Source organism: Podarcis pityusensis (genome assembly GCF_964106645.2).
Source record: "Podarcis pityusensis genome assembly, chromosome: 10".
Classification (NCBI taxonomy): Eukaryota; Metazoa; Chordata; class Lepidosauria; order Squamata; family Lacertidae; genus Podarcis; species Podarcis pityusensis.
Window position 1 is genome coordinate 28,448,361 of NC_138035.1, and position 18,256 is coordinate 28,466,616.

Below are 18,256 nucleotides of genomic sequence, written 5' to 3' on the forward strand. Positions count from 1 at the left end.
AGGGCTTAGCAGAAGCATGTGGGTAGACAATGTACAGCTGCATGAAAACTCAGCTTTTACAATTCTGTGAAAAACACAAACACCATCCCTATCCAACCAGACACCATACAGATTTAGCAAATACACCCTTCTCAATGAACCTTGTTTAAAACATGCTGTTATTCAACCCAAATTGGTAACTAGCATTTCTCACTTAATGGTGATTGAGCTTAATGGTGACTAAGCCAGACCAAAAGCTGCTTTTAGGAGACAGCAGGGCTGAGAATTTGGACCTTTTTGTCTCCAGTTTTGTTTTAGCCACCTACAAGTGCTTTTATAGTGGCTGTTGTACTATGGACTTCTAGTTCAACACCAATTATTTCCAGGAAGATCAAAGTTCATGTGTTTCATTTCATGCCATCTCTTGAGAATTAGTATAGTTAAACGGCAAGTGCTGAAACAGGTGTGTTGCCATTATCAAATGTTGTTCAGGTACAGTATTTGGCAATAAGCTTTTGTGTAACACAGACATGGTCAAATAAGAGCATTATAGGAAAGGTTAATTCACACAGAGACTGGCAGTCAACGGGCAAGTTCTTTCTTTGTGGGTTTTGTAAACCTTGCTAGGACAGACAAAACTGGACTTCACCCTTCTAACCTAGCATTTTATGATTTCTCCCAAGGTCTTTGTGGATATGTCTGCATGAGGGATAAGGGAAGAGAAAGATTTTTATTTTGAATTACAGATATGCATGTGTATTAGTTAGGCCCTTTCCTTGTCCGCATCCTTTCCCACTATTAAATATTGGGTCCACTTTTTAAATACCTCCCCATTCTAAAAGCAGTTTGCAGGTTTGGTGAAGGAAGCTGCTGGGCAAACAAGTGCCTAATAAATCCGATACATGAATATTATCATTTGTATACACATATCAGACCGCAGTTACTGTCTTCCAGTGATGGAACTTTTCATGTTGATCATTTCTCACTAATTTACCAGGGAATAGCAAGGGCAAAGTTTACGCCTACAGTTTGACTTGTTAATCTATATTTAACTTTAAGTTCCCTTGCTCAGAACTAATTCTAATACCATTAAATAATAGCAGTTGGGTACTCTCTTACCCTTTGAAAAACAGGCATCTTACTTCAGTGTTTATACACACCAGTCACAAAAGATTTCGAAGATGCTATTATTCCAACAAAGCTTTCTATTATGCTGAAATCCAGGGAAGGAAGAACAGTCCCAATAGCTTAGCTCTTCCCCCATAAAGCTTGTTTATTATTAGCAGAATTTCCTCTTACCGTTTGCATACGGTGTGACCATCTTCTTATTAGTCATCACACGGGCGGTGGCATTATTAACCTAAAAGTAAAAAGGAGGAAAGGGGGGAAGAGGGGAGGAAGCACAGGACTTTAGAGAAAATGGTGAAAACTTGTGTGTGTTTTTGTTTTTTTAAACTTGTTTAAAAATTCAGCACATTTAATTTTACTTTTGCAGGTTGCCATTAAATTAAATATTAAAATTGCAAACCAATCTAATTCTGGCATTTTAATTCTGGCATTAAAGAAAAGGCCAAAAAGAGCACATTTTCTCAGGCATCCCTGCTACCTTTGACTGAACTGGGCATTTGATGCTCACTGATCCAAAGGGCAAAAACTCTCCCTACTGCTATTTTCTCCATGTCCAGCTTGACTGGTATGAAGTAATGAACAAAAACAACTTTTGTCTCATATTTTAGTAGCCTTCTGTCTCATATTTTAGTAGCCTTTCACTGAACTGCAGTGGCCTACTAATATTACAGAGGAGACATCTATTCAGGCGGAAGGAGAGCTTGGATATCCCAGGTGCCTTGGACTAATTCCCTCTGCTTTGGATTCCTAAAGCAAGGCTGCCTGGCCTACATCCCAGTTTCAGGATATCCTGAGATATTGACGCACCCATCTCCAATTGCTGACTTTTGAGAGGAGGACAAAAAAACCAAACACCACTTAGAAACTGGTAAGGTGTCTCCTGATTTCATAGTGCACTCACCCTCATTTCTGAGCTCTTTATAGCCCCAAGCCATCTAAGCACTGCAGCAAGTGTGTGTTACAGCAGAAATGGTGCTGGAAAAACATGGGAGCGGTGGGCAAAGCCAAATTACTGCAGCCCCGTGTCAGACACAGCCTCAGAGCTCTTGCAAAGAGGGTGAAGGCTGAGCTAGAATCAGTGACATTTCGAAATCCTAAGCCGTAACAGAAGGAAAAGCCACAAGGCCGATTCCAAGATCGAGTCTTAGATGCCCTCTGATGTTTAACAGAAGAGTGAGCTCGGGCAGGGAAGAAGGGAGCCTGGAAACCCATTACTCTAATTTCAGCCCCCAAACAGTATAAACATCATACATTTAAAAAGAATGGGAAACAACAACGATGAGACTGAGAGCATGCTGTTAAAACACACATAAAAAAAGAAAAACAACAACAACAACAATCGATTAATGGGGCTAGGGAGGGGGAGAGAGAGGAGAGGTCTCACAGACAATCATTAAGATGGAGCGAGTGCCTGAAATCAGCTGCTACAGCAGAGTGCAATACAAGCACTTAAAGGAAAAATGGCCAAAACCAATCAGAAACCACCAGTCAGCAAAGAGAGACCAACAGCTGCATTTAACTGAGTGAAGAAGAAAAAATGGCAAGGGGAGAAAGGAAAATGAAAAACAATCACAGGTTTGGAGAAAGGCAGAGCAAGAAAAGAAAAAGGGGGCAGGGAGAGAATAGAGAGGGGAAGGATATGGGTGCATTAATAAAAACCAGCCAAACTGGAGTTCAGTAACTCTGAGTAAGATGTGCAAGGGAAATCACCAGGAAGTCAGTAATCAAACAGCTCAGACTTATACAAAACGGTATGTACATCCAAAGTCCAGGCGGCATTACTCAACAGCATTGAAAATAAAAAGGGGTGGGTGGGTTGGGGTGGGAAGGGGAAAAGGAAAGGGGGGGACAACAAGTCAAATCACATTTTGTAGTGTTAATGTGAAATGGCAGATGGATTTTTTCTTTCTTAATTTTGTTTTGCATTAAAAAAAAGAAAAGAAATAAGCTTCTCCTCTAGCACTTTTGTTTCACTTACCGCCAACTCGTACCATCGCCAGCATTGTGTATAGTTACCATGGAAAGAGTGAGTCAAGTGAAGGGCCCTAAACACTAAACCATTGAAAAGGGAAATAAAACAACAAAAACAAAACAAAAAAACAAAACAAAAAAGCAAAATATGCAGACATCTTACTCAAAACGGCGGCTTTAAGTTTCCCCCCCTATATTTCGTACTTTTTTCTCTTAAAAAGGGAGGGAAAAGAGAAAGGGGCCAGTTAGCCTTCAATATGAGGGAATATATTTTTCTCCCCACTTATTAATCAGTTACTTCCCACGTGGATAACAACTATTCACATTTATCAAACTCTGTGCACATTGTAAGAGCTAATTTTGAGTGTGTATTTACTTACTGAAATCATCTCCAGAAAAATTATTCTAGCAGCCCAAGGAAGTTTCTTCCTGTGTTGTCAATCCCTTCCTGCAATTAATGTAATGTCACACTCATATGAAGGAGAACTGGCCTCTGAGGAAAAGGGCAGATTCTGGCTGGCCCCCTTCTTTGTTGTTAAGACACAAAAGTTACAAATTGGACAGTGCTCTTTTCGTTAGTTTTGATCAGGATTGGCAATAAAAAGTCGGAGCCTCATAAACTGAAGCAAAGGAAAATCAAGACAGCAGAAGGTCAAAAATTTGGAGTGGGTTGGAAACAAACTTAAGAGAAAGGAGAAAAAGAAAAATACCTAAAGTAACAAAACATATATAGATATATATTTGGGTGGGTGTGTTATTTTTATACACCTCAGTGCAGGGGGGCAGGGGAGTGAAAAACACAGAGACACAAACACACGCACACGCACACACAAGACAGGAATCCAAATGTGAAATAAGTGAGGCAAGACACAAAAAAAGAAACAAAAGAATAAATATAAAGAAGAAATTGAATTACTGAAGACATGCACCTCGATTTTACGGCCCTCTACCACGGTGCCGTGTAATTTCTCCCTGGCCCTGTCTGCATCAGCACTATTCTCGAAAGTTACGAACCCGAATCCCTGCATGCAGCGGGAGAAGGGGGGAAAACATGCACATCGTTATATATTGAAATACTGATATCTAGATAAATAGAGAAAAAAAATATCACAGTATGAAATTGACATCAGCACAACTTAGCAATACTCTCCTAGAGTCACATTTTTGGTTCATGCATGTTTCATGAAATAAATTTAATTTTTTTTAATAAAAAAAAGTTGTAATCAGATTTAAAATAATAACAAACATAAAGCAATTGAGGCCAGACCAAAAAAAGTACAGTTACTCGAGACAAATTTTGAAAAGTAAACTAGCTCCTAGTTTGACGGAACAAAATTTATTAAATCCTAGTTGGAAATCCTCTTGCCATGCGGAACCTTACAAAGGCATGACTCTACAACATTTTCAGTAGTTGCCTGTTTATGGCAAGGATACACACATGCAGGTGCTTTGAACAAGCCACTACAAAAAGGGAGTGTGGTCCAACAGTTTAATGCTGTGCAAGAAAGTCACACCCTTTGCAGCAGCTCTGGAGAAATTGCAGTTTTGGACTCGTCTTTTATCGATTACCGCATACCTATATGATATTACCCTCTCTCTCTCTCTCTCTCTATACACACACACACACACACACACACACACTGTAAGGCTTTACACTATACAGTGGTACCTTGGTACCTTGGTACTTGAACAGCTTGGCTCCTGAACAAATTGGCTCCCGAACGCCGCAAACCCAAAAGTAAGTGATCCGGTTTGCAAACATTTTTCAGAAGCCGAACGTCCAGCGTAGCTTCCAATTGAGTGCAGGAAGCTCCTGCAGCCAATCGGAAGCCGCGCCTTGGTTTTCGAATGGTTTTGGGACTCCCAAAACGGATTAAGTTTGACAACCAAGGTACCACTGTATATGCTCCTATAATGGTAGAGCAACTGGACATGGCAGAAACCTTGCTACACAATTGATCCGTTTATCTTTTCAGTCCAAGCTTTACATTTCCTTTTCCTGATGCAAAACCCTTACATTTAGTTGTAAAATGAACATTGTTTAAAGAAATGCCGCAGTATATGCATATATCATCATTAAGTGGGCAACTACTTAATCTGAGGGGAAATAATCTATTACATGGGAAAGAGCACAGAAGCTTGGGACTGATCTGAAGAACTGGGTAGCCACCTAATTTAGCACAGGACAGCTTAACTTTCTTTCACCTAATCCACTTCTTTCCATGTTTCGGTCACAAAGCAGACCATTTTCTAAACTTCTGATACTCATTAATGGGGCTGAACAACACTTTCACAGGGACCAAGCTAGGAAGACTAAATTAATTAAATGAGAAGCTAGTAGAAAATGATAACATCTAAATAGTAGCTGAAATGATTGATTTATTTATAGCTTACTTTCCTTTAGAAAATTCAGAAGTAGGTGAGGATCCCACTGGTCTCCTCTCCAGGAATTGTCCATTTAGCTTCAGCAGTGTGGTCTGAGCATTAGTTGTTCCATTCACAAGAATGTAGACATTTGGCTTAGCCCATAGCTAGATAAAATATCATTGTGGCAGGTTTACAGCCACATTTCAAACACTGTAGTAGTTAATCTTTTTGAGTTCTTTCACCCCAGAAACAGGAAGGAGAAAGTATATGTCAACTATAATGGAAACTGCTGATACTGAAACAGGAACCTAGGTAATGAAGGCTGCAATTCTGTACACACTTACCTGGAAGTAAGTCCCACTTAACACAACTGGATTTACTTCTGAGTAGACTTGCCCAGGACTGTTTAGGCGGAGTAGTACACTTACACTTAGTTTGAGGGGGAAATCTACCTTGGCTTTACATGAAACATGAGATGCCGTGGCTAGAGAGCCATTTTAATTTTTCACTAAGTTAAAGTAGCAAGTGGGTCATCATTTTAAAGTGCTCTTGAAGATGCTATAATGAGAACCTGCTAGGGCTCAAGCCTTTCGCCATCCCTGCGGCAACTGTGTGAAGGATTTATTTCTCTATTTTTGCTTCACAGCTGGGTTTCCTGCCCTGTATTTGTAGAGTTCAATGGGAAGCTTATTCATGGGAAGGAAGGGATAAAGATTTTTTTTTTAATCAGTTGATAAATTAAACTGGGTCACTGGATTCTCCACCAAAAATATTATTACTGGATATTTAAGCAAATTCTTCTCAAAAGGGCTTATCCAGACATGCAAACCCCAAACTTTCATGCAATGTTTTGAAGGTGTTAGGGCTGAGGGTGCTGACAGCAGCTTCCCCCCATTATCCTGCCCTCTCGGCCCCAGACAGACATGTGGTCAATTCTGAAGCTGTTCTGTGGCTGGCCATTGCAACTCTACCTTCTTGGGCAATTCTGTTCCCCACCCCCCAAAAGCAGCCCCTTGGAGGCTGCTCTCAGAAAGCCTACTTCTGCTCTAGTGCTTCCCCAGTCACATTCCATCCTACTAGGAAAACAGACTGATTTCCTTCAAAACAAAAAAATGCTGCTTGTTGGGGAACTTGCTTTTGCTAAGAAGATGAGAGTGTATTGGATATGCTAGCTGGAAGGAGGAAATCTAATCTCTGTGTTCCAGATAAGCTATCTGGCCAAACACACATACACCAGGAACTTAATGAATACAATTAGTTTAGTTTAGTTTAGTTTTTAGTTTAGTTAGTATGCCATCCTATACCCAAAGATCTCAAGGTGGTTCACAACAGAACACTGTTATCTACACAATGAGATAATCTTCTCCAATAGGATAGCCCAATGAATGGGTTCCTGAGTCCTTGGAGGAGGGGCAGGAATCACATATTATAAACAGATGTACATGCTCATCTGTCACATTTACAAATTGTTTTAATTTGTTATTAGTTTGTGCTTTAAAGAAAACAAAACAACAACACCAAAGAGCATAAAACATCTGTCCATAAGAATGAATAAGTTTCTTTAGAACTGATATTTTGTGATGTTTGAAGGACATCTCAATTAGTAAAATATATGCATTCCTTTATTGGGTGAAGATTGCCCATGTAATTTCACAGAAAATGTTAAGTTAAAGGAAGGCAGCAACTATGCATCCACAAAGCTATATAATATTACAAAGTATTACTACAAACCTATTTTTGATTGGCTTTGCTACCAATTTTAAAGTTCAGTTGTCTGTGCGTGGGTTTTTTCCTGTTTTTTTTAACAACACTTGCTTTTTACTTTTTATTATTACTGCCTGAAAATTATCCAACTAATGCAACTGTAGATTATTAAATGCTCATAAAGAAATCTCTCCTATAACCTGAAACCACCTGCAGCCCAGGGACACCCCATTTTCTTTAAGGAGCTGTTCAAGGACCCAAAAGACACCCAAGTAACCATCACCCTTTTAGTCTGGCCTCAGATTCTGCAATAAATAACAAGCAACAGGATGAGCAGTGTAAAAATAATAATTATACAGAGTTTTTAAAAATGTTTCCATCTCTGAAGAATGAGAAAGAAAATTTACCATGTAACCGTAAAGGGAGAAATCAAAAGCAGACGATTCTCCTGGGTGTGGCCAGAACACAGAAATTAAGAAAAAATAATAATAAAACCAAAAATAAACAAAAATAAACAAAAACCAAAGAAAACTAAACGGAGCCCCTGGAAACTCATGCATTGTTAACCCTTTTTTATTATGTTTAGAACATTCACCTCAGAAGCAGCATCTTTATCTTATGGTGTTGGGACGGATTTTCCATAATTTCATTTTTAAAATATATCTATATATACACAGACACACTTTAAAGACTCAGTCAACAGCCAGAAGCCTGGATAAATAGTCAAAAAGATTCCAGGCATTAGGGTTACTTGCTTCCAAAACTTATATGCATCTTTAGCCATCCTTGGTAATCCATCTGAGATGAGTGATTGGCATGAAGTGCCAGGTGGTTGAAGGGAAGAAAAAGGAACCCTACTGCCATTTAAAGTAAGGATCCTACTTTCCAAGATCTGCAGTTTAAAGACTGGAACTCCCATCTAATACTGCATTGCACTGATTGAATTACGTGCTGCTGTAAAGCTATTTCATTAGAGTGGTGGAAATAATTCCGAAACACACTGGGGCTTGACAGAGTTGCTTCAGCTTAAAGCAAGATAACATGTGAATACTGCAAAATCAAAGAAAAATGCTTCTGCTAATGCAGACCTAACATTAGCAGAATATAAAAACACAATTGAAATCTGCAAGTGAGGGAAGCAGAACTTCACCGTATTTATTTCAGGGGCATAGTCTGTTGCAGCAAAATCCATAGCGTCTTGTAGCACCGTAAAGACCAACACATTTTTAATGTTATAAGCCAGGAGTCACCAACCTTTTTTGGAACAGTGGGCACATTTTGAATTTGGGGAGTACTGAGGGCCCCAGTCAAAAAATGGCTGCCAAGGGGGCATGCCACAGCACAAAATAAGGAAAACTCCCCACCCCTGACATAAGAAGTCAGCTATGCCCTGATTGTGGAACTTACACTCACTCACAAGGGTGTTGCTGTCTAATAACAACAGGGATCATTCCTTAGTACCAGGAAAATGTACAAGATGGCCACATCACACACATTCTCTTCTCACAGAAATCGCTTAGGAAGTGCCTGCATATTTTTTTACTTCTTTAGAAACTTTATTTCTAGGAGGACTAGACACTTCTTTTTAAATACAAGTTCAGAGATTGGGTAACCTGCCCAAGGGCGTCAATGAAAGCCCTCAAGGGCACCATGGTTGATGGAAGTTTTAATCGCTTTTTAGTCCATTGTTATTTTAACTTTTTGAAAGTTTTAAACTATAGCTGTTCATTTTTCTTATTGATAATGCTATTGTTTTAGCTTTTTTTCTAAGCCGCTTTGAGTGTTTAATTTTAGAGTCAAGCAGTGTATAAATTTTATGAAACAGGGGGAATAAATAAATCCCTGCTATAAGATTTTGTGGACTACGATCCATTCATCAGATGCAAAAAGCTTTATCCTGATTTACAGGTAACACATACGAACTGTGGAAGGTGGAATTGTTAAACAGTGAGGTCGGATGGAGATTAAGTGCAGAACAGTTCTGGCTGAGATGATTACGCTAACAACAGTAGTTTGTTCAAAGAAAGCAGTTGTTAACTTCACCGTTTACAATTTCACCACCACTATTTCTTTGGGGGGGGGGTCAGAGAGAGAGTGTCATGGACTAGCTGGATGCAGAGGCATGGTGGTGGGAGGCACCAACTGGGGAACCCCAAATGGAAGAAGGCTCAGAACCAGGAGATTGGTGGTGGGACAACAATGACTGGTCAGAGGGAGAAGAGGTATGAAGAGGGTGGAGCAAAGTCAGACAAGGAGTCAGAGTCTCTGACTGCTTGGGAAGGACCCAGGGGAAAAGAAGACAGAGAGGTGTGGGAAGGTGGGGACCTTCAGTCCTTGCAACTGCCACATTGGGGCAAGATCTATTGAAAAGGGTTACTGTACTCACGAGGCCTGAATTGTTTTGTTTCTTGGAATAAACAGTTAACTTCACTGGCACCTTGTGAGTTACTGCTGACCTGCTCTTGACTCCTGCCTTGACAGAGAGAAACCCTTATGCCACAATAATTTTATAGACTTTAAGGTGCTACAAGGCTCTTTGTTTTTATTATATCTATTTCAGGGGTAATATTGACTAAACTAGAATGCAGCTTAGATGTATGATGAGGGAAGATTATCACTGTTGCTTATTGAATTTGTCAGTCATTTTATCTTGCCTAGGGCAACCCAAAGTAATTTACAACGAAACAAGTTCTGTTATAGAGCCAACCCAATTAAAAACCCCTGAGCAGAACAGTGCAAGATCACTTGTTTCCCTGTACTAGATACTTTCCGTAAGTAAAGAGACATACAACATATCTGTTGTATCTTTAATTTTTTTATAAAATGACTTGAGCGTGAACATGCCTATGCCCCACATGCTATGCTGCCTGATTACATCAAATTATCAGTAATTAAGGTAAACTGTTCTGTCATTTGATGCATCCAATAAGCTGCAGAAAGGCAACCATGTAATTCTCAGGCATAGTTAGAAACCAAATAACATGGAAACAGCAACCATGGCACAGAAGTTTTTATGAAGCCACAGCCTTTACTGAGCAAGGCTAAGCCATCAGAACACAATGCATCCCTACTAGTTATTCTCTGGTCATGAAATACACATGGACCAATCTGAATATTCAGAACAGTAGTCCAGCAGGGCCATGTATCTTGCACATACATATTTTTGGTTTGGTCCAATATACATACAGTAGGGTGTCATGTGTACAGATCCTAAACAAAGGTTGAACCTAGGATTCTCAAGCTACTATTTTAAGTAGTGCTAACAGTGTCTTGCCAGTCTCTCATGCACTTTTTGTACAATATGTAGCACTAGAAAGGATTTTCCAAAGTCAAATAATTATTGTTCATTTATAATTACCAGGGGGAGATTCAATTACCTGACCCTGCCAACTTACATCTTCAATGGACCAGGGTACAGAATATCAACACGCTTTTCCTTTCCAATTAAATATAGGTGGATGCTTTAATTGTTGTATTGATTTGAGTAGGTTCATTATCACAAAGTTTGAGTGTTCTAGATCTAAAGAAATTTGGATTTTTCAAAACCTAGAGTAAACTGGGGGAAATCAAACTTATTCTCATGGAAACCAAAATATTCATTTGGGAGGAGAAATTAAGTGTTTTCACTGGCAAACTGGAACAAACCAGCATTTTAAGACACAATAGCTATGATTTCTGGTAGGCACATTACCGGGGGAAGTGTAACAAGCGCAATGAAAATTACTAAAACTATGAGGCACATTTGGCTGAAAACAAAGGAAATTCTTATTTCAATTGTTCAAACGGTTTCTTTCTTAGAGATCTTTCAATAATCTCCTCCTTAATTGTGCATATTGTAGAATTCAAATGTTTGGTGCTCCTGTGAAGAATCAATATTTATACAGTAAAAGTGTGCATAACTATAGGCTCTCTCCAGTGAGAGCTAGTTTTAGTAAGATTTAACACATGCATGAAACCTTCTCTTAGCATGTCTGCGTAACAAGAGAAAGAAAAGCTATCATCTCATCTCGGATGGACCAATGGGTAAGATGCATCTTTATTTTTTCAGAAACTTCCCAAAATTTCACAACACTGGAACAATTCTGGCAGAGGACCTTTGCCACAGTTATGAAGGGATAAAGATATGCTCAGCCCATGGAGGACCTTCCCAATTACTGGATGGGGGCACACCTAGGGCGATTTGGATTTTACATATTCACCTTTTTAACATTCATTTATCAAATACATATTCAAAAATATACCCTTTAGAAACCCAGGGGAGGGAGGGATAATATTGAGAACACAGCACAATGCAGGCAGCAGGAGCATCTGCTTTCCGATTCCCAAGAGAGAGGAGGAGAGAGGTTCCATATCGTTAGGTTAGAACAGAAACCACAGGGTAGGAGAAAGGCATTCAAGTTTTGGCATACTTTTTGCAGAAGAAAGGGGAGTGGTGACAAGTGAAAGGGCCCTAGAAATATTTGTGTTCCACCACTGGGGATTCTAAGCTACTGTTTTTTGTTTGTTTGTTTTTTAAAAAAGAAGGGCAAATCCCAGGCGTCCCAATTCAATATTCCGTGATATAACCAACAAACATTCTTTGAGAGCTTCCTGAGTCTCACTGAAGCTATTCACCATCTTTGAGAGAACAGGCCCCAGCTTGGAGCCAAGTGATAAAAGACTGTTGTGAATTCGACGGGCAGGTGTTAGAAACTCTACCACCAAATATAGGAGAAACTAGTTGGGCTAATATTGCCGGGATGAAAGAAAAAGGGGCAAATACCCATAAGTTAATGCATAACTAACAGCTCTTGTTTTAACTGAAAACCAGAAGTCTTGGGCTTTCTTGGCTGCACTGTTAAATAGTCATAATTAGAATTCTGTGATTTATAGAAGATTCTGAACATAAGAACAGAGACTGTCATGTAAGTTTATATAAAATGAGTATGATTATCACATGTGTTTATAAAATTAAAGCAGAGTGTCACATGAAGGCCTTGATAAGTGCATTGTTCTTTCTGACAGGCTTGCTGCTTTTGCATCCTTTAGGCATTTAAAAGAGACTGTATATGGGAGTCAGTTTCCCCAAGGCTGACAATAATAACTAACGCACCACTAATTCATAAACAATTTTGGCCTATGCTAACTTCAGAGAGGAGAGAAATATATTTAGAGATGCAACCACAGCAGATTGCTCATGCTCTATTAAGAGTTGCAATGGGAAGGTGCTTATTTTGCAGGAGGCTGCATTACACAAATGAAATGCCTGTGGTTCTCTTTGCAGCTTGTTAACTCTTCTCAATAGTCAAGTGGCCTATGGCTAATGAAGGGCAGTAGCCAAGCACTGCATCCCTTCCAGTTCTGAGATCAGGCAAACACGTGAAATAGGTAAAGGAATAAAGGGCTCTATGCAGCCCACTATAGTTCTGCATCTCTCCACAAGTTCAACACATGTTGTGTTGCATTTATGTTATCTTAAACTTTCATAAACTGAGCTCAAAGATCATTTGCCATGAAGGGTTTAAATTCTGTTTACAGAATTTGCCGAAGGTACGCAGAATATTATAGTGGCTAATATTTAAAAATAATCCCTTTTCTGGTTTTCAGATAACACACAGAAATGAATTTCAACATGCAAATTTGAACCCAAATATAAAAATCTAAGTGGGGCTCTACTATACTGGGCCATGGTTTTTTTAATATAAAAAAATACTAGGCGGTACACCTTTGAACTGTCATGTGATGGGGTGGGGGGGATGGGACAGATGTTCATTTTTAATTAAAAGTGGAAAACTTAGCATTGATTAAGTCAAGCAGAGTATAGACATGCACTGTGCAAGCTTCCCCCACAGAGCTCTGCCAATGCACCTTGCTCCTGACCTGCAACACTCCCTGCTATTCCAGTGCTGGACCTACTGGGCAGAGAGAGAATCACATCAATTCTTCAGTGAAGGGACAATGGTTTCATGACGAGAACCAGTTAGGACAAGTATCACTCAAAATTGCTGCACTTGTGACCATAATGTTTGCAATTTGTTCTCTAGGTAGTTCAATTAGTAGTAAGACTGAAAAACTATCATTCAGATGCATCTTGAATAGCTACACAAGTAGCTGTTCCAGAAAATTAGAAGCTTATACAGATACCGTAATTTGCTAAAAGCCAACATTTTTTCAATGTTGAAGGGTCCATTATGCTAGCAGAATGGGTGGAAATTTTTCTTTTACACAAGATAGCTTGTGAAAGCTCTTATCCCATATAATTTATTCATAGATTATTATTTTTAAATGGACAGAAGCCATCTGTCCCAAACACCAGGAACTTTGAGAAATAAAGGAAAATCTGACTCTGATAGCTTTAGTAAACCCTTTATTGCTAGAAATTTTGGGTGCCTGATCTTTCTGAAGGAATATTTTGGAAGGATTTGGGAAGAACTCTATTGGCTACACTCAAAACCTGCAATTATAAGGAATGGCAATTTTTAGGCGGTTACATGACGACCAGTTCCTGTTCTGCCTTATTCTCTATGCAGGAAGCTGTCCTATCTTGTCAACTTGGGGCAGGGGCGGTAGGGGAGAGGGGAGAGAAAGAGAGAAACTGGGTATAGAAACAAAACTTACCTTGGAGCCACGTTCATTAAAGATTATCTCTACATCAAGGATTTTGCCAAATTGCTGTAAAGACAGAAGAGAAGATTTACCCCTTGTCAGCTACTGCATTTATCCTCCTTTCTAAGAAAATCTTCATTTCGCTAGCAAACTTTCCTTTCTAATATGCAGTTAAGAATGTTCGGTTGTTGAATTTCTTCTGGTTGTCAGCTTTTATTTAAACCCTATTCAGGAACCACCCAGAAGCATGTTGGCAAGGAGAGAGAGAGAGAGAGAGAGAGAGAGAGAGAGAGAGAGAGGGCGGAGATGCATGACCATACCATCCTAGGGTCTTTCGTGAGGAAGGGTGGACTATAAATTAATTGGATGGATGGATAAATGCTGTCTCCATCCCCAGTGTCTCTGCATGTGCCAGATTGCCTTGCACTGTGAGGAAAAGCTTATAGGAGTTTCTAAGCACATTCAGCTAAATGCACATGATCAGTAACACTGCATTATTGGGGTTCCCAATCGAGAGGAGGATTCCAAGGCTGTTCACTTAAACACACTTAGAAATAGATCTCCCCTTTCAACATGAGAAAGGTGTGAAGCAGGGCACAGTTGGGTAAGATGTGGGTGGGGGCTGCTGGTTCATCCTGCCCCCTCCTCACTTTTAAGCCCACATACTTTGAGGCAAAAGCTTGAGTAGGACTACTTAATATGATCTGAGTTAGTTGCAAGAGCAGAGATCTATAAAAGCAATCTCATTTCACATTCCAGGTTAAGATATTGCAGAGCCAGGTTCAGTTTGTCACTGCAAAACCAGCGAGTCTTCCGGTAAATTAAAGATGAATGGGTTTATTGTGGCATAAGCTTTTGTGGACTAGAGTGCAATGGGCAACAAAGCACTGTGGTGTGGAGTGCTCTTATTCCAGTCACTCTAGCCCTCCCCCTCCATGATATTCCATTCCATTCTGCCACCCACAGGTTTTCTGTTTTTCCGCCCCAGCAGTTAGTCAGCAAGCCAGGGTCACAGAGCATGCTCGGTCCTCATTATGCTGTTTTGGAATCTGCCCCCCCTCCCCAGCTTTATGGATATCTTACTCAGATTTTTTGGGGGGGGCGGGGCAGGGGGTACTCCTGCAAACCTTACAGTTCCCAGAGTCAACTGATACTGGCTTCTTCCACATGGGTGGTACTGCTTTAGCATGCACAGAGAACAAGTGGAGGCATGCAACACCACATGGGTGGGAATGCGTCAAAGCTTTTGCTTCTGGGGCAAGAGAGTGAAGGAACAGGTGGCTGCTGTTGGGTGGTGAGAGTGTGAGGGGACCTATGTCTCTCTTCCTGCATCCTCCTTTTCCAGCTACTCCACTCCAGAAATTTTAGGCTGGCTAGCTTAGCATCAGTTCTAGGAAAACTAGTGGAAAGCACTGTTAGAGACAGGACTACAATGCGTATAGAAGGAACAAGTCTCCAGGGCTCTTCTCTGAAGGAGGCTTGGAGGATGATGTCAAGAAAGAGGGCCTTTTTAGTTGTGGTTCTCTTTGTCTGTGGAATGCTCTCCTAATGAATTCTGATTGGCACCTTTGCTGACATCTTTGCAGTGACAGCTAAAAACTTACCTTTCTCCTTGGGCTTTCTGATAAACTAAGATGATGATGGGGTTTTTTGCTGTCAGTATGCTGCCAAAGCTTCCTGTGGCTATTACAGAGAATATCGTTTTGTATATTTTTATGAATTGTGTGTGTGTGTGTGTGTGTGTGTTTTTTTTAAATGAATGTGTCGATAGTATAAAGTATTTATGTTTACATTAAGTATGTTGCAACTTGGCTGGAGACCTTATGACAGGGGTCACCAAACTTTATGGACCAGGACACATTTTGGATTTTGAAAGAGCGCTGTGAGCATGTCACAAACTGGCTGCCACAGCAGGCATGACGTAATAATAATAATAATAATAAATTTTATTTATATCCCGCCCTCCCCAGCCGAAGCCGGGCTCAGGGCGGCTAACACAAAACTAGAGAGACAATCACCCTTGGCATCCTTATGCTTACCATGGGAAGTCAGCTATGTCATGCTAGTCTATCAACTCCTTTCCATCTGACATACTGACATATAGCTCAGTGACAGAACACCTACTTGGCAGGCTTTGGTTTAATCCCTGGCATCTCCATACAGGGCTGGGAATGTCTCTGGCCTGAAACCCTGAAATAGGCAGTGCGCATACCCAATGGCATGACTCCCTATAAGGCAGTTTCCTAAGTGCCTATATCCTTAGGCTTTGTATGGGTTTTTCAGAGCCAACCCAATTCCATTAGCTTTATGTTTTCCTCAGGCTTCTCCCCCTCCCCCGTTCCTTTCCCTCCAGTTTTTAATTTCTGTTCCGTTCCATGCTTTGCACCATTTCTTCAATCACCCTGCTTCTTGTTTCTCTTCCTTTTAGCTTCCCTACCTCATGGGACCTCTTTCCTGTGAGCTTTCCAGCCTCCTTATTTGCCTTTCTCTAGCCATATATTAGGGAACTTTTAATTCAACTTAAGTTGAATTCCACCACTAACAAGTTCCCTCAGCTGAAGGAGTGTTGATGAACTTTCTAATCATCACATTAAGCTGAACCAATGGAGGCCAGATGCTTCATTTGCCCTGTAGTAACCCATACAGTAATGCACTAAGAGACTCTCTCTTAGTGCATTACAGTATGGGTTACTACAGGGCAAATGAATGCTATGGTAGTAGCCCCCTTGGCATTCAGAAGTTCTTGCACTACTTCCAGATGCTGGTGTGGCTCTGCCATTTTTAAATTGCTTCTCCATTAAACTCAACCCATGTGCCATTTCTTTTACTCAAACAAGCCACACTTCCTATACTCCGCCTTAAACCCCCAACAGGCATTAAAAACAGGGTTGTCCTAATAAAAAATGCTTTCTTTAACATATGTAAGGACACTGCAGATATAGCTCCATCCTGACAGTGCAATTCTATAGATGTCTACTCAGAAGTAAATCCCACTGAGTAATTGTAGGCCTCGTTTCTTATCCAAAGGGGATATGAGCATATGGTGCTTCATTAAGCATAATGATTTCAGAACTGACTGACTCAAAATGTATGAGTCATAGCCACACACAAAAATTAAATAAAAAGAGGTCACCGTTGCCTGTCTTATAAGCTTTATATCTCTCTCCACCCCCAAACTCCCTGTCCATCTGAATGTAACTATTACCGGCTTGTTGTCAACTCTTCTAAATTTTACAGTAAACAACATGACTTTCCCTAGAGGCATTGAACTAACTAGGCCAGCAGTATTCACTGTTTGGACAGTGCTGAATTAGACATTGAACTCATACAGTAAGAAAGTAGTAGCTAAATAGTTCAGTCCCCTGACCCCCCATGGGGGGGTGCCCCTATGCCTTTAATACTATCTGGCAAGGGCTGGTTGCTGTCTTGCCAGCTTAAAGCAGGACCCCAACAGCTAGCCCCCTAAAGTGGGTTTAATGTGTTGTCCTTAGAGCTGGGACCTATGTTTTGAAGGAGATCATTCAGCTGAAATTTGGCAACAACAAAAACAAAAGCAAATTTACCCATTCATCACTTCAGCAATTCAATAGTAATTACAATGGAGCAAATTTTGAATGCAACTATTTTCAGCTTCGCATCTGAATCATTATAATCTTCAGATTAATAAGTGCACGCCTTAGATGACTCTGGTGGTCCCTTCCAACTCTACAATTCTCTAATTCTCTCATTCGCTTGAGGCAGGGTATACTGTTTCCTCTACAATAGACCAGTCCACACAGGAAGGCAAGGTACGACTGGAAGTTTTACAAATAACTGAGATGACACACAGCCTGTAAATACTGAAGTAGTCTCAAGAGTGTGAAAACAGCTTACAATTCTTGCTAGCTTCAAGTCAAATAAATGGTATATTTCCAAAGGTAAGGTAAGAAAGTTGTAGATAGGATCCTAGCTTGTTTTATTAGACACTGGGTTGTATTTTCACACAGCTTTCTCAAAAACAAATCTTGTCTGTATATCTTGTCAACAAACATCATTAAGCCTTAGGGCTCTGAACACCTGGGACCAGAATTTTAAGTGCATCCTAGGGTGGATTACATTAAATCAGGGCAATTAAGTCAATGATTTAAATACATAAGAGTGCAGAAGTCAGATTTAAATGACTGAATTGAATCAATTTACCAATTTTTAAATTCATATATTTCTTGAACAAGCATATATACTAATTGGTTCATATATTGACTGAACGTATCAGCTTGCAAATAAATACAAATTTTACACTACCTAGGAGGAGCATATTCCCAAACCTTTGGTCATGCAACCCACATTTTGTGCTACAGAATTTATAAATGCCAACAGACAGATTAATACAGTGGTACCTCGGGTTAAGCACTTAATTCGTTCCGGAGGTCTGTTCTTAACCTGAAACTGTTCTTAACCTGAAGCACCACTTTAGCTAATGGGGCCTCCTGCTGCTGCTGCCACGCCGCCAGAGCACGATTTCTGTTCTCATCCTGAAGCAAAG

The 18,256-nt window shown here is 40.2% G+C and overlaps 1 protein-coding gene across 23 annotated transcripts in view; it reads right to left on the bottom strand.

The window, feature by feature from the left end:
* The window catches only part of RBFOX2 (RNA binding fox-1 homolog 2), a gene marked incomplete at its 5' end in the record, with an annotated part of 176,846 nt that overhangs the window by 25,827 nt on the left and 132,763 nt on the right, over window positions 1-18,256 (bottom strand). For 18 of the 23 annotated variants that reach the window (XR_013977061.1, XR_013977062.1, XR_013977063.1 and 15 more), the window contains 3 exons: window positions 1,279-1,339; window positions 4,008-4,100; window positions 13,747-13,800. Coding sequence is in view for 20 of the 23 variants with exons in the window: in XM_080971770.1 (XP_080827896.1) it covers window positions 1,279-1,339; window positions 4,008-4,100; window positions 13,747-13,800 (208 nt within the window). The remainder of the gene's footprint in view (window positions 1-1,278; window positions 1,340-4,007; window positions 4,101-13,746; window positions 13,801-18,256) is intronic. The other 5 variants (XM_080971757.1, XM_080971756.1, XM_080971762.1 and 2 more) reach the window with 1 other exon arrangement.